This window comes from Phocoena sinus, chromosome 19 (assembly GCF_008692025.1).
Source record: "Phocoena sinus isolate mPhoSin1 chromosome 19, mPhoSin1.pri, whole genome shotgun sequence".
NCBI classification, from domain to species: domain Eukaryota; kingdom Metazoa; phylum Chordata; class Mammalia; order Artiodactyla; family Phocoenidae; genus Phocoena; species Phocoena sinus.
In genome coordinates, this window is record NC_045781.1 from 40,763,875 (window position 1) to 40,788,113 (window position 24,239).

The 24,239-nt window shown below is 44.3% G+C and overlaps 1 protein-coding gene across 4 annotated transcripts in view; it reads left to right on the forward strand.

Annotated features, from left to right (window-relative positions):
• DUS2 (dihydrouridine synthase 2) overlaps positions 1–24,239 on the forward strand; it is a 41,573-nt gene that overhangs the window by 8,011 nt on the left and 9,323 nt on the right. For all 4 annotated transcript variants that reach the window (XM_032613981.1, XM_032613979.1, XM_032613980.1 and 1 more), the window contains 7 exons: positions 10,109–10,154; positions 13,792–13,883; positions 14,699–14,742; positions 15,915–15,975; positions 18,490–18,537; positions 22,498–22,563; positions 22,741–22,811. In XM_032613981.1, coding sequence (XP_032469872.1) covers positions 10,127–10,154; positions 13,792–13,883; positions 14,699–14,742; positions 15,915–15,975; positions 18,490–18,537; positions 22,498–22,563; positions 22,741–22,811 — 410 coding nt within the window. In that variant the 5' untranslated portion in view covers positions 10,109–10,126. The remainder of the gene's footprint in view (positions 1–10,108; positions 10,155–13,791; positions 13,884–14,698; positions 14,743–15,914; positions 15,976–18,489; positions 18,538–22,497; positions 22,564–22,740; positions 22,812–24,239) is intronic.

A 24,239-nucleotide genomic window follows, 5' to 3' on the forward strand; every position in this document is an offset into this window, starting at 1 on the left:
ACATGCTGAACTAAGAAGCCTGCATGCCACAACTAAGAGCCCGCATGCCACAGCTAAACATACCGCATGCTGCAACTAAACACACCGAAACGAAGATCCCGCATGCCGCAAATGAGACCTGGTGCAGCCAAAATAAATAAATAAATATTAAAGAGAAAAAAGTTTAATTGAAAAGAAAGACACTGGTGTAAGGACTTCCCTGGTGGTCCAGTGGGTAAGACTCCGCACTCCCAATGCAGGGGGCCTGGGTTTGATCCCTGGTCAGGGAACTAGATCCCGCAGGCATGCCACAACTAAGAGTCTGCATGCTGCAACTAAGAAGCCCGCATGCTGCAACGAAGATCCTGTGTGCCGCAGCTAAGACCCAGTGCAGCCAAAATAAATAAATAAAATAATAAATAAATAAATTTTAAAAAAGAAAATTACCTGATTAGGGCACAGCTGTGGCACATAGATGTGAACACTTGAGGGGTTAATGGATTGGGGAGTAAGCAGCAAAATGAGGAAGTAGAAATAAGGCTGCTGACTACCCCCCAGAAATTCAAGAGGTGAAGGGAGGAAGTGTATAGCTGGAGGTGAAGGAAGATGGGTGAATGGAGTTGTTTGTTGGTAACTTGCTTGTTTGTAGCGTAGGAAGAAGGGCTTAACAATGAGGGGAGGCCTGAAGATTTGGGGCATTAGGGGGATTTGTAGGGCCAGGTCTTGGAGGGGACAGGATTCTTGACGAGGTGGTAGGACCTGCCTTCCACTGAGATAGGGCAAGGAGGAGAGGGCGAAGATGATGAAAGGGAGGGAAACAGAGGGGTTTTGCCTGAGAGACTTGTTTTACAAGATGTAGGAAGTCAGTCTTCTATTGGAAATGAGGGTGGCAAGTGTGGGCTAGGGACCTGAGGAAAGGAAGTGAAGGTGTTTTGGTCCTATTCCCATGGGGAATGGGCACTGGGAGATGTGCCTGGCAGGCAGGTGTGCACAGTGATACTGGTTTGCAGCTTTATAGGAAGGAGAGCTTGAGAAGCCTGGCAGGGGGATGCCCATGGCAGGGATTGGCATGCCAGTATCTACAGCAGGGCAGGGGCAGAGGCATCTAGGGTGCTGACAAGGTGAAATGGGAAGGAGGGAGTATGTGTTGTCCAAAGGTGGGAGTCAGAAAGGGATTTTCCAGAGTTTAGGGTCACAGAGACCCAAGACCTGACTTTTAAGTGGTTTGTCAAAGTAGAGGTGAGGAGGTCCCAAACATGTGAAATGGGCTGTTAGTGTACATCCATAAATCTTGCAGGCTGCCAGAACGTGCCTACGGCAGGGAGGAGCCTGTTCCCAGGGGCCAGTCCCAGGGGAATGTGGTAGTGTGCTGAGCATATTCATCTGGTCACTCAACCCTTGAGCCTACACTCTGGCCCCAGGGTGGTCAGCCATGGGTTAGGTATAGCCTTTCCTGGCCAGCACTCTCCTTGGCCTCCAGAAAAAACCTCTTGGATTTGGAAGGGGATTGGGAGGAGGAACTATGAAGAATCAGGGACTCAGATTCTGAGGTCTTGGGAATCAAAAAGATGAAATCCCAGAGAACAGCTGTTACCTTTCATTACTTGTGATTCTCCTGTACCCCAGGGCAGAGGGTGCATGATAGCTCTTCATCCACTTAGTCCATGTTTACCAATAGGGTCCTGTGGGATGACTCAGACTCAAGGATGAAGCCCTCTGCTTATTCCCTGCTGCCCCAACTCCATCACTGTCCAGCTGTAGCCCCCGCATGGTTGCTTCAAGGCCCGGGATGTATAGTGTCCCTCTTCTCTCTACCCGTGCTTCGCATACTGTCTCCATCAATTATTTGCTTACTCTGATGACCCTTCATGTCCCTACTCTCCCTAATCTTGTGCTGTCACGGAAAGTAAGAGTGGGTCCATTGAGTGCTAACCCTTTATTTTCAGATTCATTTATGTCTCTGCGGTGGCCATCCTGCTGGTTTCTTCTCTTAGACCAAATGGTGGTAAAGGCTTCAGGCCTTTAAAGCACTAGCTCACCTGGGCTCAAACTTATTCTGGGGCAAAATTCTGAGGGTTGCTAAAATTGAGGAAAAGGCAGTAGTGCCTACATTGACATATTCAGCCTCCTTGGCCTTCACTTTTGCTATGCGAGCAGCATTTTTCTGGGACCCCAGAGGGTGGAGTTGTATTCACCTGGAGATAATGTGGAGTGAAACACCAGGATGGAAGTGAGTGAGTGTATGACAGCACGGTGTCTGCTCTAGACAGTCACTATATGTTTATAGCCCTGGGGGAATCAGTCTGTGATGAGGTCACGGAAGCTGGGTAGTGAGAAACAGAGTTGACCCGCAGATTCCGGATGCTTCATCAGCTGCTTTGTTGAGAATTCTTAGGGTTGTTTTCAAGCACTTGGGAAGTCATGGTCCCAGGATTTATGCGGTGACTTCAGAATGTGACTCTTCTAATTGGTCAAAGCTTGGTTTTCCTCATGATTGTGACTAATCCATTCTTCCAGGACTCTTCTTGATTTTGGAGTAGAGTAAATACTGATTAAAACCCTTTGTATTTTTTTTTTTTTTTTTAAAACCCTTTGTATGTTTGATGAGTACTTGCTCTGGGAGAGTCAATATAGCTTATAAATAAATTAAGGGACCTCTGCCAGAAGAGACCTAGGCCCTTTACCCAGACCTAGCTGCTGTGGAGCAGAGGCGGGTGGGCAGGCCAACTGGCCCCTGCCTGTGGTGAGTAGGTCTCTGGGAACTGGGCCCTGAGTACTGGGAAAGGCACAGCATGGCGCCTGGTGCCCCCTGGTGGATCCAGAGTTGCTCTGCAGGCCAGCTGTGTAGATGAACTTACTGTGTTCCCCTGAGGTGACCCATCTGTGGGTTAGATCGTCAAACCACACCATCCACCTCTCAGGACCTCGTGTAGGACCTAGGGCATACCAGGCATACAGGCACCTCCTTAAAAGGCCTGCAGAACCATCAGCAGTTGGAGGTGAAGAAAGGATGAACCAGCTCAGCAAAGGTTAAGGGAGCAGTAGTCTGATTCCCCACCAAGGTCTGCCCTATTGACGGAGTTTTCTAGGGGTTCATCAGATGTCACTTAACTATTCCTTTTTTAAAAAAATTTATTTATCTTATTTGTTTTATTTTTGGCTGCGTTGGGTCTTCATTGCTGCGTGCGGGCTTTCTCTAGTTGTGGAGAGTGGGGGCTACTCCTCGTTGTGGTGCATGGGCTTCTCATTGCGGTGGCTTCTCTTGTTGCGGAGCACGGACTCTAGGCGCGCGGGCTTCTGGAGCTTCTGTGGCTTCTGTGGCTCGTGGGTTCTGGAGCGCAGGCTTAGTAGTTGTGGCTCACGGGCTTAGTTGCTTCGTGGCATGTGGGATCTTCCTGGACCAGGGCTCGAACCCGTGTCCCCTGCACTGGCAGGTGGATTCTTAACCACTGCACCACCAGGGAAGCCCCCTATTCCTTTTTATAAGAACAATGGATGGACAGACCATGGATTGTCATACTGAGTGAAGTAAATCAGACAGAGAAAGACAAATATCATATGATATCACTTATATGTGGAATCTAAAAAAATGGTACAAATGGACTTATTTACAAAACAGAAATAGAGTCACAGATGTACAAAACAAATTTATGGTTACCTGGGGGAAAGAGAGGGGGGTAAATTGGGAGATTGGGATTGATATATACACACTACTATTTATAAAATAGATAACTAATAAGGACCTACTGTATAGCACAGGGAACTCTACTCAATACTCTGTAATGACCTATATGTGAAAAGAATCTAAAAAATAGTGGATATATGTATATATATAACTGATTCACTTTGCTGTACAGCAGAAACTAACACAACATTGTAAATCAACTACACTCAAATAAAAATTAAATAAAAACAAAAAACCAAAAACAACAGGACTCCAGTGGCCCAGACGTGAGAGGACACCTACCTTTTAATAGGCAGGATGAAGGGAGAAGGCAATATTCTTAAGAGACTATGATTACCAAAATGGGTACTTAAATTTTTTTGTGTGGCAAAAAACACATAACAAATTTTACCATATTAACCGTTTTTAAGTGTACAGTTCAGTAGTTGTGAAACAGATCTCTAGAACTTTTTCATCTTGCAAAACTGAAACTCTATGCCCATTAAACAACAACTCCTCTCCCCACAGCCCCTGGTAACCACCGTTCTACTTTCTGTTTCTATGAATTTGAATACTTTAGCTACCTTATGTAAGTGGAAATATGCAATATTTGTCTTTTTGTGACTGGCTTATTTCACTTAGCATATCCTCAAGGTTCATCCATGTTGTACTATGTAACAGGATTTCTTTCCATTTTTAGGCTGAATAATATCATATTATGTAATATGTATACTACCTTTTGCTTATCCATTCATCTGTCGATGGACATTTGGGTTGCATCTGTCTCTTGGCTATTTTGAATAGTGTTGTGCATGTAGGTGTGCAGATACTCCTTTGAGATCCAGCTTTCTATTCTTTGGGGTATATATATATATATATATATATATATATACCCAGAAGTAGGATACTTTCATGTTTTGAGGAACTTCCATACTGTTTTCCCTGTCTTTTGCGCCATTTTACAATCCCACGAGCAGTCCACAATTTCTAAAATCTTTGCCAACACTTGCTATTTTCTCTTTTTTTTTGATAGTACCCATGCTAATGCGTGTGAAGTGATAGCTCATTGTGGTTTTGATTTGCATTTCTCTGAAGATTAGTGTTGTTGAGCATGTTTTTATATGCTTCTTGGCCATCAGTATATCTTTTTTTCTTTAACATCTTTATTGGAGTGTAATTGCTTTACAATGGTGTGTTAGTTTCTGCTGTATAACAAAGTGAATCAGCTATATGTATACATATATCCCCATGTCTCCTCCCTCTTGTGTCTCCCTCCCACCCTCCCTATCCCACCCCTCTAGGTGGTCACAAAGCACTGAGCTGATCTCCCTGTGCTATGCAGCTGCTTCCCACTAGCTAGCTATTTTACATTTGGTAGTGTATATATATGTCAATGCCACTCTCTCACTTCTTCCCAGCTTACCCTTCCCCCTCCCTGTGTCCTCAAGTCCATTCTCTACGCCTGCGTCTTTATTCCTGTCCTGCCCCTAGGGTCATCAGACCATTTTTTTTTTAGATTCCATATATATGTTTTAGCCATGGTATTTGTTTTTCTCTCTCTGACTTCACTCCGTATGACAGACTCTAGGTCCATCCACCTCACTATAGATAACTCAATTTCGTTTCTTTTTATGCTATGCCTGTTTTTAAATTGAGTTATTTGTCTTTTTATTCTAAGAGTTGTAAGAGTTCTTTATATATTCTGGATACTAGACCTTTATCAGATATATGATTTGCAAATATTTTCTCCCATTCTGTGGATCGTCTTTTCCACTTTATTTTTTTTAAAAGACTTTAGTTTTATTTTTTAAAATTTTATTTAAGTATAGTTGATTCACTTTGTTTTTGTGTGTGTGTGTGTGGCTGCTTTGGTTCTTCGTTGCAGTGTTTGGGCCTCCCACTGTGGCAGCTTTTCTTGGCGTGGAGCATGGGCTCTAGGTTCACCGGCCTCAGCAGTTGAGGTGCGCGGGCTCAGCAGTTCTGTGGCATGTGGAATCTCCCCGGACCAGGGATAGAACCCATGTCCCCTTTGTTGGCAGGTGGATTCTCAACCACTGCACCACCAGGGAAGTCCCTGATTCAATTTATTGATAGTATCCTTTGATGCAAAATTTTTTTGCATCAATGCAAAAATTTTTAATTTTAATGAAGTCCAATTTACCTAATCTTTTCCTTGGTTGTTTGTGCTTTTGGTATCATCTCTAAGAAGTTATTGCTTAATCTAAGGCCACAAAGATTTATACTTAGGTTTTCTTCTATGAATTTTATAGTTTTGGCTCTTACACTTAGGTCTTGGATGCATTTTGAGTTAATTTTTTTTTAGTTAATTTTTGTGTACATTATGAGGTAGGGATCAAAATTCATTTTCTTGCATGTGGATATCCAGTTGTCCCAGCACCTGTTAAAAAGACAGTTCTTTCCCCAATAAATTGTCTTGATACTCTTGTCAAAAATCAGTTGGTCATAGATGTTTTGGTTTGTATCTGGACTCTCAAATCTATTCCATTGGTCTATGTGTCTATCCTTATGCCAGTACCATACATCTTGATTATTATAGTTTGCTAGTGGGTTTTGAGATTAGGAAGTGTGAATCCTCCAACTTTATTCTTCTATTTCAAGATTGTTTTGTCTATTCTAGGTTCCATATGAATTTTAGGATCATCTTGTCAATTTCTGCAAAAATGGCAGCTAGGATTCTGATGGGGTTTGTGTTGAATCTACAGATCAGTTTGGGGAATATTGCTATCTTAACAATATTAAATCTTCCAGTCGTTGAACATGATATATCTTTTTTTAAAAATAATATTTATTTATTTATGTAGTTGACTGTGCCAGGTCTTAGTGCGGCACAGGGGATCTTCGTTGCGGCATCCGGGATCTTTAATTGTGGCATGCGGGATCTAGTTCCCTGACTAGGGATCGAACCCGGGCCCCCTGCATTGGGAGCGTGGAGTAGTCTTAACCACTGGACCACCAGGGAAGTCCGGATATCTTTTCATTTATTTAAATCTCCTTTAATTTCTTTAAACAATATTTTATAGTTTTTAGTGAATCACCTCCTTGGTTTCTGGCTGTCATTGTTTCTCATGAAAAATCAGTTGTTAGTCTTATTGAGAATCCCTTGTACATGGTATGTCACTTCTCTCTTGCTGCTTTCAAGATTATCTCTTTGTCTTTGATTTTCTTTGATTGTGATGTGTCTAGGTGTGGATCTCTTTTAAGTTTATTCTACTTGGAGTTTGTTGAGCTTCTTGGATGTATAGATTAATGTTTTTCATCAAATTTGGGAAATTTTCTGCCATTATTTCTTCAAATATTTATTCTATCCCTTCTCTCCTTTTGCAACTCCCATTATTCATTTTGGCAGTGATTTTTTTTTTTTTGAGTGGGCAGTCACACAGTTTGTCAATCTGAGTTTATTTGTGTTTCTGAAAACAGAGGTATACCAAAGATTCTTTAACCAAACTGGAGGTTAAAAGACTATGAAGATAGGTCAGAGATGGGGATGGAAAGGTAGAATGGAGAGACACTGGTGATAAGCAAGATCAGCTCAGATAGAGAAAGCAAGCCAAGTGGAATGGAGGAGATGAAGGCAGCAGGATGTAATAGGAACATAACATGTGACAGATAAGGAAGAATAAGCCCGTATATAATAAGGCAGTTTAAAATTAAATGCTGTTCAAACATTGGGTAGCCATATGAATAAAAAGTGACTTAGAAAGGGCCTTAATTTTCAGATAAGTTAAAAAGCAAATTAGTTTTAAAAGGAAGAGAAAAACCAATCAAAATTATATGCTTTTTCTTAAATTTATTTATTTATTTATTTTTGGCTGCATTGGGTCTTCATTGCTGCACATGGGCTTTTCTCTAGTTGTGGCGAGTGGGGGCCACTCTTCATTGTGGTGCGTGGGGTTATTGCTGTGGCTTCTCTTGTTGCGGAGCATGGGCTCTAGGCACGTGGGCTGCAGTAGTTGTGGCACATGGCTCAGTAGTTGTGGTTTGTGGGCTCTAGAGCACAGGCTTAGTAGTTGTGGCACACAGGCTTAGTTGCTCCGTGGCATGTGGAATCTTCCCGGACCAGGGCTCAAACCCATGTCTCCTGCATTGGCAGGTGGATTCGTAACCACTGTGCCACCAGGGGAGCCCTATAATTATATTCTTAACTGTGATGGAGATAGATTTGGGAACTAGAAGTCATTGTTTGTGGCAAAATTGGAGTTGTCTCTTCTATAGAAATAAAATGATATGTATGATAAAAATTGAGGAAGTGATATTGATAAAGGAAAAATATTTGTGATAATTGAGACAGAAAAATAACATCCAATTTGACAAAAGATAGGTTTTTTTCTGCACAACTTGTATAGATGTAAAAGGCAGTTTGGTAGGAAGATGCCTGGATGATACACTCTACCACGTGGAAAAACAATGTTTGTTTTCACCAATTAAGGAAATGCAGTGAAAAAAAAAACCTGTGAGGTTCTATTCTATAACCAAAGAGCTAACTAAAATGAATAAAATTGGTAAACAATAGTGTTGGTGTGTGGGTGAGCAGGCACATGTGTGGTTTTATTGATGACAATTTAATTTCTCCACTTAACAACCAGGTGAGCATCTGCTTGCATGTAAGGCATTGAAGTGGCTCCAGCAGATGTTCAGTGAGCACTAGCAACGTGCTAGGTGCTAGTGATGCAAAGATGGATGAGACTGTGACCAGGTCCCAAAGTCTCTTTCAGTGTAGTGGGGAGACAGAAAAGAAAATAAGGCCATTCAAGGGCCATTTTGCCTCAACTCCTCCTCTTGGGGCCCTGAGGAGGACCTGGTCAGCGTCCTCAAAGCCCACCTTTATGTGAAGTGAGAACCTTCCTCAGGGCGTTTGTTGCCTAATGGTAAAGGTATGACAGGTGCATCTGTAACTAGCATACAAAGAGAAAGTGGTCAGGCTGTGAAGGTAGACTGGGCAGGGGGTTTGAGGAATCCCAAGGAGGACAAGTTACTGCTGGCAGGGGTGGGGGCCCAGCAAGGTTTTGCCTCACTTTCCCCTGCTTGTTCTTAGCCGAAGCTCAGCCTGGCTGTAAACCTTCTTTTTATAAGCACAGGCCACTCAGTGCTGCCCACTTGTCCACCTGCAACCAGGATCACTGCCTACAGGGGCTCTGTGTTGGGGTCTGTCCGTCCCTTGGGACCCCACACTGATTTTTGGGGCTTGGATGCCAACCGTGCATCCATACTGCTTGGTGGTGGTGATTTGTGTGGTCAGGCCTGGTGAGTGTCAGATACTTGATGACCTGGATGCAGCATAGAGAGAATAGCCACAGAAATACCTAGAGCATGCTTTTTTTAAAAAATTCTTTTAAAAAAATATATTATTTATTTATTTGGTCGCACCAGGTCTTAGTTGTGGTAGGCGGGCTCCTTAGTTGTGGCTTGCCGGGCCCCCTGCATTGGGAGCTTGAGTCTTAACCACTGCGCCACCAGGGAAGTCCCATAAAGCATGTATTAACCTGGATGGTGGATATGCTGGGGGGAGCCCCATGGATGCCATAGGACACCTTTGCCACTTTAGCCCTAAATGCTCCCATGAGGGAGCAAAGGCCATTGTGCTCACCTGGCTGGGGTTGTGACTTGCTGAGGCTTATAGGGAGTCAGTATGGCGATGAGTTCCAGGGCTGAGTTTCTTTCTGTCTTCTTCTGGTCTCCCAGAACCCCTGGGCAGGAGCTTCTGGGCAGTGTGACAGGTTCCTGGCTCTTCAGATCTGTCTTCCACATCTATTGAAATGATCACTGAACAAAGCAGAGCAGCCTTGTCTCCCACCAAGAGGTAGAGAATGTCAACCCTTTAGGAGACTTGAATTTCCTTTCGTTTTTTATGATCCTGGTTTTGAAGAACTCCCTTTTTCCTTTCTTTCCTTAGTCTTTGAATATCTCCAGAGCTGAGGAGCTCACCCCTTTCATTTCCACATAGTGTGACCCAGGTTGAATAGGGGTTTTAGACTTTTCTTTCCTGTGTCAATCTCAAATCTTCCTCCCTGTGCTTCTGTTCATTAGCCCCACTTTTGTCCTTAGACGTTTCCTGGGAGCCCTTCATCTTGCCATTTGCATATGGATGAGGTGGGAGGTTCTTTGAGAGGATGGACTAGAGTTGAGACTAGTAGGTGAGAAAAGTCTAGGTGTCCACATCCTAGGCTATTGTCTGATCTCTGATTCCCTGAGTGGCTCAATCCTTCTAGGCCCGAGACTCTGCAAGGTCCCTGGGAAGAGCAGCTGATGGAGGGGAGCTCACTTAGGCCCATGCTTGCCATGCTTGGTTGGGGAGGACAGCACTACGTGTCCCCAAAGCCATGATTTGATGTTGGTAGTAGGGTGACAGGCAAAGTAGCCCCCATCAGGTGTGTGATGAAGGTCTTCCCCACTATGCCCAGGACCTATGTGTCCAGGACTGACATGTGCCCTCTGATTCCTCTGCAGGAGCTGATTGACCTCAAGATGCTTCAGTGCAAGAGAGTTGTCAATGGTGAGTGCAGCTGTGGTCCCAGGACTGTGTGTATGCCCGGTCATGCCCAAACTGTGCTACCACTGCCCTTGCCTGGGTGTCAGTTACCTCCAGGGTGCTCCTGTGTAATTTTGTGGATCACATGCTCTCTTTTTTTTAAAGATACATTGATTATAAGCCAATTTTTAAAAAAGTAATTAATTAATTAATTTTTGGCTGCCTTGGGTCTTCATTGCTGAGCGTGGGCTTCCTCTGGTTGCAGCGAGTGGGGGCTACTCTTCGTTGCAGCGTGCAGACTTCTCATTGCGGTGGCTTCTCTTGTTGCAGAGCACAGGCTCTAGGCGCACCGGCTTCAGTAGTTGCAGCACGTGGGCTCAGTAGTTGTGGCACACGGGCTTAGATGCTCCGCAGCATGTGGGATCTTCCCGGACCAGGGCGCGAACCCATGTTCCCTGCATTGGCAGGTGTATTCTTAACCACTGCGCCACCAGGGAAGTCCCCACATCCTCTCTTGAGAGTAGTCACTGCTCTCCAGAGACCATGACAAATAGCCAGATGTGAAACAGGCTGAGAATGCCTTCTACCCACAGGCTTGCTGACATATAAATCACCAGGTTTCATAGTACAGGAGGGACCTTTGGGGTCAGGATGGCTTCAGCACTGATCCTGGCTCTGCCTCTCGCTAACTGTGACCTTGGGCAAGTCACTTGACCTCTCTGCCTCAGTTCCTTTAGCTGTAAAAGGAAAATTATAATCCCTGCTTTAGTTAAATTACAGGGTTGGAGTGAGGATCAAATAAGGTAAAGGACATGTAAGACCTTTGCAAATGGAAGTGGTTGTGCTGAATTGTGGTTTTGCTTATACTTTATTGATGAGGCTGATTCTGCTTTGATGAGAGTTGTAGTATTGTTTGAGGTTTTTGAAAAGTATACACGCTTGTGAAATCTTAATATAAGTTCACTAGAACTTTTGTCAATTTTGTCTTTTGTTTTAGATTTATATTTTCTTTGTGTTATGAAAAATTCAGTGTTATAGATGTGTATAACCTAAAAAATGAAAATCCCCCATAATCCCATACTTGAAGAGTAATCACAAGGAGAATTAACATGTACTTTTTACACATTTCGTAAAGTGTGTGTATAAAAATATGACATGTTTATATATACTCTCTCCCCTATACACACACACACTTGGGATCATGATACACGTTTTGCCACTTACTTTTCTCTTCTTTTTTTTGGCCGCACTGCGTGCTACACGGGATCCTAGTTCCCCGACCAGGGACTGAACCCATGCCCCCTGCAGTGGAAGCGCAGAGTCCCAACCAGTGGACTGCCGTGGAAGTCCCTGCCACTTACTTTTCTATTAGGACATTTTCCCATGTCAATACCTATAGACGACTGTACCAGAATTGATTTCGCCAGTGCTTTAACAGGGGTTTCAGTATTTTGATGTTAAACAGAAAAGCATAGTATAAACACTCAGTTTTTGTCGTTCTTCTCACAGACTGCTTACTGCCGGTCATGAGAAGTCTCTGCTATTGGTGATCACTTCGATTACCTCTCCCAACATGTCAGTGCCGTTACCCCACCTTTTTAACCTTCTAATCTGTTTGTTGCTGGGATGATAATAACAGCTTCCCTTTATGGAAGTGCTTTACGTGCATTAAAGATCTCATTTATTTCTCAGAATAGCCTTTGAGATAGGCATATTCTCCCATCTGCCACATTGGACCCTTCCATGTGATAGTCATCTTTGAAAGCTAATAATGTTAGTACCTATTGTAGAACTTTATTATGAAGAGCATGAGAGATTCTTGTTGTTTGCAATAGTTATGTTCTATAAAGTTGCTAAGAACACCAAATTAGCGAATACAGAACCATTGTTCCTAGGGGAAATACAGAGTTAGGTTCCTGTAAGCCTCTGGTCACGCTCTTTCATTATGTATTTCAGATCAATATATAACCTTGTTTTATGTGTCTTTCTGTTTAAAGACACATTATTTAACATATACTGTTAATTCATTAACATCGAACTCATAACCAAGAGCACTATGATTTCATGCCTGAATAAAGCTTGTCTAACACATGTATTTTCTCCGTAAGGCACACCACAACTTTCTTATGCTTAGGAACACTAGATAGCACTTCAGCAGTATGATTGGGGCCATTTTAAACATTGAGATCACCAACAAAAAGCACAAAAATGCAAAAAAAAAAAAAGTGGCATTAAATATACCACCATAAAGACACTTGTTTGCAGGATGAGAGCTGAAACAAGAAGGCAGAATGTTGCCTTGTTTGACCTCAGCTGGGAATGTGTGCATTGGTGACAGAAATTTTTTGCAGTCTGTGAATGACCATGAAAACACCACAAGTGTTGATTTGGGGGTTACAAATAAATTTAGCAAGCAGGCAAATTTGCAAATACACAACTGCAAATAATGAGGATTGACTGTAATATCGTAAGTCTCCACTCACAGTACCTAGCACATGATAGATAAGTAATTAAGAACAGCAACTTTGCTGAACTTCAGAGTGACATCTTCTGGGAAAATTTGGGCAAAATCTGAAGCGAAGATAAGGTTCCTCTTATTTTTGTACATCTTTTTTTTCAACTTTAAAAACATTGTGAAATGTCATTTGCAGCAACATGGGTGGGCCAAGAGATTGTCATACTAAGTGAAGTAAGTCAGACAGAGAAAGACAAATATCATATGTTATCACTTATATGATATCATATGATATGATATCACTTATATGTGGAATCTAAAAAAATGATACAAATGAACTTATTTACCAAACAGAAATAGAGTCACAGATGTAGAAAACAGACTTATGGTTACCAGGGGGGAAAGGGGTGGGGGAGGGATCAATTGGGAGATCGGGATTGACGTAGACACACTACTATGTATAAAATAGATAACTAATAAGGACCTGCTGTATAGCACAGGAAACTCTACTCAGTACTCTGTAGTGACCTATATGGGAAAAGACTCTAAAAAAAGAGTGGATGTATGTATATGTATAACTGATTTACTTTGCTGTACAGCAGAAACTAACACAACATTGTAAACCAACTATACTCCAATAAAATTTTCTTAAAGAAATGTAAAGTACAGATGATTCCAAAGATTCATGAGGTCACTTCTAGCTGAGCAGAAAAATTTCTTCTAAAAAAGGTCATTTCTGGGTTTATAGACTGAAGGAAATGTGGGAAAAAACTCAATTATATATGAGAAAGATATTCACAATATATTGTATCTTGTATTATTTTGAGGGTTCCATAATAAAGTAAACATTGCATAAAGAAGGAATCCAAAGCAGTGAATAATTCATTAAAAAATCTTTTTCTCAAAAAAAACCCTGCAAAATGTAAACACCATGCAGAGAAAGTGCATAAAACACAGCACATGGTTTAATAAATAACTGTAAAGCGAGGGACCATGTAACTCACCATCCTTAGGTCAGGGAATAGACCATCATCAGCACCTCAGAAGTCTCCCACATATACCCTGATTTCTCTCAAGTATAGTGTACTTCTAGCATCCCGTTTTTCCCTTCAAGGTGATACTTTTGTTGTGTTTTCTTCCAGGGGTTAGGTGAGGTTGAACCTGCTTCTTCACTGAGTGGCCCTGTATGTTTGTCTTTTCTTGCAGAGGCGCTCAGCACAGTCGACTTCGTTGCTCCCGACGACCGAGTCGTCTTCCGCACCTGCGAAAGAGAGCAGAGCAGGGTCGTCTTCCAGATGGTACCATATCCCGGGACAGAGTACATTTCCCGTCTCATGCCTTGTGCCGGGCCAGTGTTACACGCCTGGGCTCCATTGCACAGTGGCTTTCAGTCTTCCTGAAGACCCTGCTTTAAACGGTCTTCAGAGATCTGCTCATGAGCGATTACACTGTTGGAGATGGTTTAAGCTATTAGCAGTCTGTTACGTGCCTCCAGTCTCAAGTTTAATTTAATTTAATTTAATTTCCTTCATTGTAGGGACTGTCTATTTGGCATGACTTGTATATTTTTATTCCCTAGCATTGGTTGTTCAGATCATGGTCTTTGTTTTGTGTAATCTGTATATATTTCCCATAAAAAGAAATTAAGTTTCTTGAAGAGTAGTTAAGATTTGTGTTAGGATTGTAGTGATTCTCTAGTTCTCTCGCTTTGGGCATTTCTTGGTATTTTTTCAGAAATACTTCCTGAATGATGTTTAGGTTTGTAAAAAATTGATAACAATGAGTAGCCTTATGATAAAGCAAATATAGCAAAATGTTAATTGTAGAATCTAAGTGGTGGTTATCTGAATGTTCACTATAAAATTTTCCCAACTTTTTTGTATGTTTGAAAGTATTCCCAGCATTGATGACATTTTCTCAGCCTTCCAGGTCCACTTTTGGCCTCCAACAGTGAGCTAGTCCTGTGGGCTAGCTGTTTGAGAGAATGCCAGCTGGACTTCACTTGCTGATGTGTGTGTGTGTCTGTGTGTGTGCATGGCGTGCCTGAGTGTGTTTGTCTATGCATATGGACCTGTATCAGGGCAGTGGTTGATATAGCCTCTTGTGTTCCCAGGGGACTTCAGACGCAGAGCGAGCTCTTGCTGTGGCCAGGCTTGTGTAAGTTCTTCCCTGTTTGGTACTATCTTTGCTTCTCTTGTGGGCTGTGAGGTCTTACTGTTCCTGGGGACTTTGGCGGTGACCACCCTCCTGCTTCCTAGTCCACTACTTTCTGTTTCCAGGTTAAAAGGCTCAGGTTCCCTTCTCTATTTGTTGCATCCAAGGGCTGCCCTGGGACTCACGTGAACGCACTGTGTCTGGACTCCAGAGAACCTCTGGGTGGGAGCCTATTTTTTAGTGTTTATTTGTGAGATTTCCTTTGCAGAGACTCTCATGACTGTGAACTCTGAGGTTTTAAATCTCATGAAGTGTAGGTAAGACTTACTGTTTCCTAAATTAATGAAGGCAGGAGAGTAATGTGGTTAAGGAGAGGGGCTTTAGACTTAGACCTAGGTTGGAATTCTGGCTTTGCTACCTGCTGACTGTGTGACCTTAGGTAAGTTACTTAACCTCACTGAGAACTTAGTTTCCTCATGTATAAAATGATACCAATAGTATCACCTCCCTCTGGCATTATACGGAAAGGTAAATGAAATGATGCATGTAAATGTCTTTGCAGTATGTGGCACGTAGTGAGTGTTTAGTAAGTTGTTAGCTATTGTTATTAATTACAACAAGGGTGAGAAGGAGCTCGGGCAGTCGTTGCTGCTGGTCACAGACTGGTAACTATGTATGTAGCAGATGATGAGGAAAGGGTCCTTTCTATATCTGAGACTTGTTTGGAGGAAGCCAGCTGTGCAGCCTAGCACGCAAAGACAGTCCTCCACTTCTTCCAGAACCAGTGCTCTGGGAAAGGGCTTTTGTGCTTATGTCACTTTTGTGCATTATGGCTTTCACTACCCAGTTAGAAGTGGAACTCTGGGATGGAGTGCAGTGTGGCTGTCATTCGATATTCGAGTTATCTGATACAACTCAGAACTAGCAAAATCCTCTACAACTAGCCCTTCCTACATGTGTGAGCACATTATGTTCTTCCTCTGGAGTTCTACCCAGGAGGAGAGGTGGTTGCACATTTTAGAGACAGGATTTTTCAGCTTCTGTCTCTGAGGGTTGGTGTGTTTTAGAGGGCCAGGGAACATTAAGAATTTCATGAGCACAGACGCATACCTTTGACTTTATGTCCTACCCTCAAGTTGAATATTTATTATCTTTCCTCCTTCATGTTTTTCCAGGGAAAATGATGTGGCTGGTATCGACGTCAACATGGGCTGTCCTAAAGAGTATTCCACCAAGGTAAACTGATTTTGTTATACTCTTCACAAATATAGGGTGCAGATTAAAGGAGACTGACAAGAGGTGACGACTAAGTACAGTACCTGAGTCTGGACTAGATCCTGTACTAATGGGCAAAATGCTCAAAAGGATATTATTAGATCAACTGGCAAAATTGGAATATAGACCATGGTAGCTTAGCTAAAAATACTGTATCAGTGAAAATATATGAAGTTGATAACTTCTGTGGTTATGTAAGAATATCCATATTCTTAGAAAATACACACTGAAATATTTAGGGGTCAAGGGCTATGATATATGTAATTACCCTCAAATGGTTCAGGAAAAATTTTAAATGTGCACACAAACATATACATATATACATAAATAAATACACACACACACACACACACACACACACACAGCACTTGTGCCCAAGTAATAAAACAAATGATGTAAATGTTAAAAGAAAGAATAATGTGAACAGGGCTTTGTTTTTTCATGAATAAAAATAGAGGATGCAATACATGTGTCCCCACTGTCATATCAGAAGAGACCAGACAGGACTGCTATGAGCTCAGAGAAAGCAGCAGAAGGGCAGCCCTTAAACTCAGGATCCTGTGGGGAAATGTAGTCCTTGATGAGGAGGTTTGGGACTCTGCAGGCAGAGGGAGTGGCACAAGCAGGGACCCAGAGGCCAATGTGAAGTAGAGGCGGGGAACCTTGATTTGACCAGAGGGTTGGGAAGTGGGTAGTGAAGAGGAAGCAGAGGAACACTGGGTTGAAAATCTTGGTTGGGACCAGATTAGCTGAACTTTGATTTTAAATGCCTCTGATCTTTTTCAAACAGAGAAGGCTTGTGATCAGAAACTTAGTTTCTTCCCCCAGGGGAAACCAATGTTACTAGTTGCTTGTGTGTCTTTCCAAATATATTCTATAAATAGAAATACTAATCTGAAAGCCATGTGTCTAGTGTATTCAAGTGGAAAGAGGCCAGAGGTCAGGATACAGATGTCGGAGATGAGTGTTTTGGGTCCACAGGAGAGACCAGGGAGGGAGACAAGAGAAGCCAAATTGGAGCAGACTTTGATAGGATTTGGCTGGCAAATGATTGGACTGGGAGTGGGAGGCAGGGTGAGTGGTGGGGGTAGAGGGAGGAAAGACTGGCAGCCAGTCAGAAGAGATACCTCCCAGTGTGCCGTACCAGTACATGCCAGCTGAATATTTGCTCTCTTCTCATGGTTCAAAAACCGAAGTCATATTAAAAAAATTAATTGAATAGTTTTCCCTCCTTCTAAGGAGGGAGAGTTCTACTCTTTATCCTTTTGAACCTTTAAGATTTTTAATATGTTGCCTATTCTAAAAAGCAAGTTAAGAAGTTAAATAGAAAGGGAGGAAGGAAGGAAATACCAATTGGAAAAGCCATTGTTGTCGAAGGGGCAGTGAGACTGGATTTTAGATCCTGTGATTCAACAAGGAAGGGCTGAATCATGTGTTAGGTGAAGAACAGACGGAGTCAGGGTGAGTGGCCAGGGCTTCCTGAAGGCCTGTAAGGTTTGTATCTGGAGGTAGCCCAGGGCTAGTAGCTCTGTCCTTTTAGCTCTCCTCTGAAATGCAGGCTCAGTCTGCGCTGGTTCTCTCTGGTTCTAATGTGTAGTTCTTAAACATGAAATTAAACTGTAATAACTGAATTTAAACCTGAGCACATTCCTTGAGCATTCATTAGTACATAGTCTATATACTTGACAGCATATATTTATTGGATTTGTTTTTCTCCCCTTCACCTCACTCTTAATGGGTTCAGATTTTTAACATTCTCACCTGCTCCACTTATTAAAGTAATTCATACCATTGCCCAGGACTTGGATAATATAGAAAAGTACAAAAAAGAACAATAAAATCACCAGTAATCACACCGTTAAGAGACAGCCCCAAAAAAAAAAAAAAAAAAAAAAAAGAGACAGCCCCTGGTGTTAATGCTGAGATTTAAGTGACTCCAGGAGTTGTTGATTCCATTAGCTAGGGCTTTTGTTAGAGTTTGACATTGGTCTGGGTGCACAGGACTGGGCCGGCCATTGTTGCTGGCAGGGGATCAGGGCCTGGACAAGGTTTGGAGGTTGTGTGCCTCTGAGTGGCTTTGCTGGCGGAGGTGGTATCTAAGCAAGTGACGGTAGGATAGGAAGAAGTTGCGTTTGATCTCATTTCAAAGGAAGAATGACCCTTTGTTTTTTTAAGGGCTTGGCAGATGGTGGGGTTTAGTTTATTAAGGCACTGAGACCCTGGGTAGGAAATGGGCAGTCCTGAAAAATGATTTTTTAGAACCCACTTCTAGATAGATCTGTGGGTCTTGCTAAGGGGATCAGAGTGCTGGCTCTTAGAATTCATCAAACTGATCCCTGATGTTGTGGGCACAGGCGATTGCCAGTGAACCTTGGTTCCTTGGAGGCAAGTGCTGGGGTACTGCCAGGTTGCCATACCACAGGGAGGAGCCACCCTCCTCCAGCTGTAAGAGCCCCTCTGTGTGCTTTTCCTTAGGGAGGAATGGGAGCTGCCCTGCTATCAGATCCTGACAAGATTGAGAAGGTAAGTCCTGCATGAGTGAAAGCAGAGGTCCTTAAATATGCCTATGAACTAGAGTTGCCTGGAACACCTCCCCTACCCTTCCCCCAGATTTAGAGAATCAGTCACTCCACCTGGGGTCTGGAAATTTTTTCAAAGGCTTTCCAGTGACTTTGACATATAGCCAGGTTCAGAAACCCCTGAGCCAGCCTGCAGTAGCCTTGGAGTTCCTTAAAAGCCCAGGGCTAGGGACATGTCAGTAGAGAGCCAGGGGTCCTGAGGGACTCATTTAGAGCCGCTTCTGTATTGCCTCTCTCCCTTCTGAGAAGATCATGAGAGCATATGCCAGGCTACCTGTGGGTGGTGGGCAGGCTCAGTGGCTGTGTGTGTCAGGATGTAAGGGATTGGCCTCTCCCTGGGGGCTTGATGAGAGCATCAGTGGGTGCCCTGCACACTGATGGAGTCCACCATCAGTATGAGAGCAGGCCAGGCCAGGGCCATACAAGGTAAGCTGAAGTTAGTCTCCTCTGATCTCCTTCCCTTGGTGATTCTGGTGGCCAGGTTTATGAGGCCTTAGGGTCAGGTTGATGTTTGCCACCAGTGTTGTGAGCTGCCAGTACATGTGGGAGTGACATCTTCTGCCATACCACATGCACCTTTTACTTTCCTCTCACAGTTCACCAGCTTTCTCCTTGCTGCTCCCCTTAGCTCCTTTGATTTCCTCTTTATTCTCCATCCCCACTTCCACCTCTGGGCTTTAAGCCTCCTAGTGCCTCCCATAGGCTAGAGCAACTTGGGATAAGGCACCACCATTAAGAGCTGCCACTGCTGTGTCAGCAGCTCAACCCTGTTATTCTTCCAGCCCTACTGTGTCTGGGATCTAGGAAAATTCGTGTGTTTATGGGCTAGGTGCCTCCTCATTTTTCCCGTGTGTGAACAGGCACAGGTAATGACCTCCAGTCAGACACCTGTATGCAGGCTGGAGTGGACGTGGACTACTGTGGATTCCACGCTTAGGGAAGGGGCCTCAGTAGCGGGTGGTTTGCTTCACAGCACATACATACAGGCATTTCTGTTATCCTCTGGCGTCCTGGCTTCTCCCACCCATGCTGTGGGCTCTGTCCTCGCTACTGCCCTTCTTTGGGCACATTTCACACGTGAGGCAGCAGAGTTAACACTACCCCTCAGAAGCTCAGTTCATTTCGTTAATTCTCTGGTTGGCAGGGTGGTCGGTTGAGCCAGGTCAGGCTAGTGGACAGGGTTTGCCTTGTGAAAGAGAGGATGCAGGCTTCTACAGTAAAGCCAAATGAGACTCCGGAAGAGTGGGATGGATTAGATTCAGGCTCAATTTGTGCTGGCAAACTGGGTGAGCTGGATGAGAGCTTTGTAGGTCCTTCCAGGCTTGGTGTGTTAGGTCCATGGTTCCATCTTTGGGAACATCTCAGGACCACCTTAGAGATTTTTTCAAAATAAGACTGCTTGTTTGGGGGCGATGAAAGTTTTTGGAAATAGATAGTGGTGATGGTTGTATGACATCTTGAACTAATGCCACTAAATTATACACTTAGAAATGGTTAAGACAGACAATTGTATGTTATATATGTTTTACCACAATAATAATTTTTTAAAAAGGATGCTATCGAGAATTCTGCATATTCTTGGGGTAGACAGAGGCAGGGAGAGGGTATCAGTCTTTTTTTTTTTTTTTTTTTTTTTTTTTATGCGTTACGCGGGCCTCTCACCGTTGTGGCCTCTCCCGTTGCGGAGGACAGGCTCCGGACGCGCAGGCTCAGCGGCCATGGCTCACGGGCCCAGCCGCTCCGCGGCATGTGGGATCCTCCCAGACCGGGGCACGAACCCGCGTCCCCTGCATCGGCAGGCGGACTCTCAACCACTGCGCCACCAGGGAAGCCCCGGGTATCAGTCTTTTGAAAAAGCTTCCCAGGTGACTCTGGTGTACCCTCCCTGGATTAAGAACCTCAGTTTAAGACTCTATATCAGTAATAGCCTCTCTCTGACCCCTGCCCCACATTCCCTGGGCCCCCGGCTGCTCAGGGCATCCCCTTGTGTGCACTGCACTTGGGCCGTGGCTAACAATCAGCAGGGCCAGGACTTGAGCTCAATTCTCACTGATTCCCAGGCCTGCGCTTTCCTGTCCTCCTCCCTGCCCCCTCCCCAACAACCAGGGGAGCCAAAGTCTGCTTTTCCTGAGTCAACCAGTGGATCTGGGGAGATGTGCCTGCCCGTGGGTAGATGTGCCCAGATACGGGCCCGTCTCAGGTCCTTTTCCCCCACAGACTTTTCACGCCACAGAGACATGGGGTGTGGCTTGGATCTGGGAAAGTTGGGTCCAGGAGAGGTTCTGCTAGAGTCTGACCAAAAGACAGACTCTATTTGCCCTTTCCTCTCAGTGTGACTCTTGCAAAGGGCTAGGACTTTTCGTTACTAATTTCCTTCCTGGTCCTGAACATGCACGTGAAATGAACAGAAAATGAACTGAAGAAGGTGCTTAGAGTTGCTTGGATAAAATACACCAAGAGGAAGTTCTGCAAAACAGAGAACTGGGTCAAACCAGCTGATGTTGCTTAAATCACCAGACATCAGAGGATTCTGAGTCAGCACTTGCAAAGGAACCCTCCAGAGATTTTATTGTCAGCTTGAAGGACAGGACTAGAGTGAGAAATTTTATTGTGTATCTTGATGGATCTGGCAGTCCCTCTTCCTCCCTTAAAGGGTAGGTGCCCCTTTAAGCCCTGCCAGAGTCACCCCGGGACCTCAGGCCCAGTCAGCCTCCTGGGGCAGCACCTGGGGACTGTTCCTTCCTGTCAGTCTCTGGCAATTGTGCCTGGGCCAGCAGGCCCTGTCTTGCCCATGATCTGTCCTATCTGTCCAGGCTCTTGGTCTAATGTCTCCTGGAGGGGCCTGCCTTAGCCTGTCCCTGAGAGAAAGGCCTCCTTCACTGGTTCTTGGGACCCGGCTCTCTGCTGCCCCCACCTGTCTAGAACCAGACTGGCAGCTGCTGCCTGGATGTCCCCTCTGCTCTGCTGGACAGGGATCCAGTTTCTTGGAAGAGGGCTCTTGGCATCACTTTCCCCCTAGCTTGCCTCGCCCAAAATTTTTGATGAGGGAAGAAGATAAGGATAGCAAGGTCACAGACATGCAGTGTCATCTACACCTTTCTTGATGTCTGACTCTTTGTCTGGACTTGCTACTTCCCTGACACTTTCCTGTGTGACTTTCGTGATCTTTATTTGGAGTCCTTTGCAATCACTGTGCAAAATAAACACTTTAAAATATGTTGACTATGTTGTCTTTTGCTTTGCCAGTTTCATTCCTGTATATCTGACTCCCCTAAAGAGAGGGGGTAGCTGAGGACAGGGCCCAGGACCTGCTCAAACTTTCCTGCTCACTCACTTGGCAGATCCTGGAACACTCAGGAAACGTGCCTTCAATCAGGAATGGAGCTGTGAGCCATGTGTTCTCAACCAGGGTTAGGCCTCAGAATCATTTTGTGGAGGGAATGTGTTGGGTAGAGTCCTTTGAAATCACATATTCCTAAGCCCTGTGCCTAGAGACTCATTCAGGAAAGATGAGGTGGAATCTAAGATTCTGTATTTCTTAGGCTCTCCAGGTGATTCTGATGTTTGCCCTGGCAAGGGATCACTGTGTTCTGTACAAGCATGCATGCAGATCCATTCATGCATTCATTCACTCATTCGTTCATTTACCAAATATATGTATACTGCTATATACCAGGCAAGGGGCTGCTGGTGCTGGGGCTCTAGCAGAGAAAAAGGTGAACTCCTTCCCTCATGGAGCTTCCATGTATATGCGTGCAACAGACGCATTCACATGGACACGTACATGGATATAAACATGTCCATGCCACTGGGCCGCACAGGTCTGGAGCAGAATTCATTAGTACAAGCAGTTGTGGTGTTTGTTCCAGAAGAGGCAGATGCTCTTGTATTCTTCCCACTGCAGATCCTCAGCACTCTTGTTAAAGGGACACAGAGACCTGTGACCTGCAAGATTCGCATCCTGCCATCGGTAAAGATCTTACATCTGAAGGTCCATTTTCTCTGGGGATGCTGATTTGAGGGTGTGAATGATTCTTGTGGGGCTGAGTTATGTTTGGAGGAGGGGGTAGAGCTGAGCCCACTTTAGGAGCTGGCAGCTGCTCCCTCTGTGGCTTCAGTAAACACCCTGTGTGGTCCTGTCCCTCAGCTGGAAGATACCCTGAGCCTTGTTAAGCGGATAGAGAGGACCGGCATTGCAGCCATCGCGGTTCATGGGAGGTGAGTGGTTGCCTTACTAGTGACTGACTTGGAAGGAGGACCCTAGCCATCTTAATGATTCTTCACCAGACCCCAGGTGACTACCAGCTTCTCTTCTACATACACAGCCTAGCTCTGCATAGCTCATTGATATCCCCTAAGTTCAGAGGGCAGTCAAACTCTTTATGGGGGTTGCATTTTTCTTTGTTTCATTCATTGAGCATCTACTGGTGGTAGGCACTACACCGAGCCTTAGAGATACAGAGAGACCAATGGGAAGGAGAAACACCCCTACCCTCAAGACGTGTAAATGGTAGAGAATGAGTGATTTGCTCAAAATTATATCACGTAGCCAGGAAGTGGTGGAATTAGAACTCTGACTCTGAATCTCATTTTCTTTATACTACATTCAGCAGTAGCTCCTCCCTTGAATGACCCCAGGCAGATTGCTGTTCTTTTAAAGGCACTGCCTCTTTTGTCTGCCCTTGTTGGACTGCCAGCTGTCACAGTGACCACTTTAAACAGTCCTTGAATCTGCTGTCTACTGAGAGCTGAGGTATTGCTGAAGGCTACCCTTGGTTTCCCAGTCGAACTCGCTCCCTGTGTCCAGGATGTACTTTTGTACAGAATCCCAGGTCAGCAAACTTTGGCCAGGATGACCTCTCTTTTGAGTGGTGTTCCTTTTGAGTTCAGGGGTCTTGTAGGAACAGTGCATTTTTTGCTGGTTGTATCTATTACAGCATTTTCAGAGAAGGGAACCCAGAACTCCGACACATAAAAACAGAAAAGCAGAGCTGTGCGTGTTGAAGCCACCAGGGGATGGTGAAAGGCCACACACGCGTACACACAGGCCCCTCCTGGAGGCAGCAGGCTCTGGGCTCAGACTGCCTGGTTTCAAATCCCAGGTTTGGGTTCAAATCCCAGGTCTGCTGCTTGTTGGCTGTGTATCCTTGGACAAGTCATTTAACCTCTCTGAGCACCACAGTACTCATTTGGAAATTAAGATAATTTCTGCTTGATAGGGTTGTCACAAGGCCTTTATGAGATTGTGAATATACAGCCTTGGCACAGTGCCTGGCATAGAGTGTTTTCTGAATAAATAAAGCTATTCCTTTTTCCCAGTAGTTGGAAACACTAGGAAGACAGATTTGGGTGAGTTTAAAGAGGGACTTTCTGGCCATCAAAGTTGTTAAAGATGGGCTAGAATTGGGCTGCTGGGGGAGCAGGGAGGTGGAGGTGGAGGCTGGGTTGATAGGGCTTTGTAAGGCCCTGTGGCCCCTGACACTTTTGTTGAAGAGTATAGCAGAGGGACACATGCAGATAGGACCTGGGCAAGGGCTTTCTGGTCGACCACCTCTCTGGCTTGTCCCTGTGCACAGCTCAAGTTAGGGCTTACCTTAGCATCCCTAAGACTCACTCACTCATACACAAGAGCTTCTTGCAGTTGAC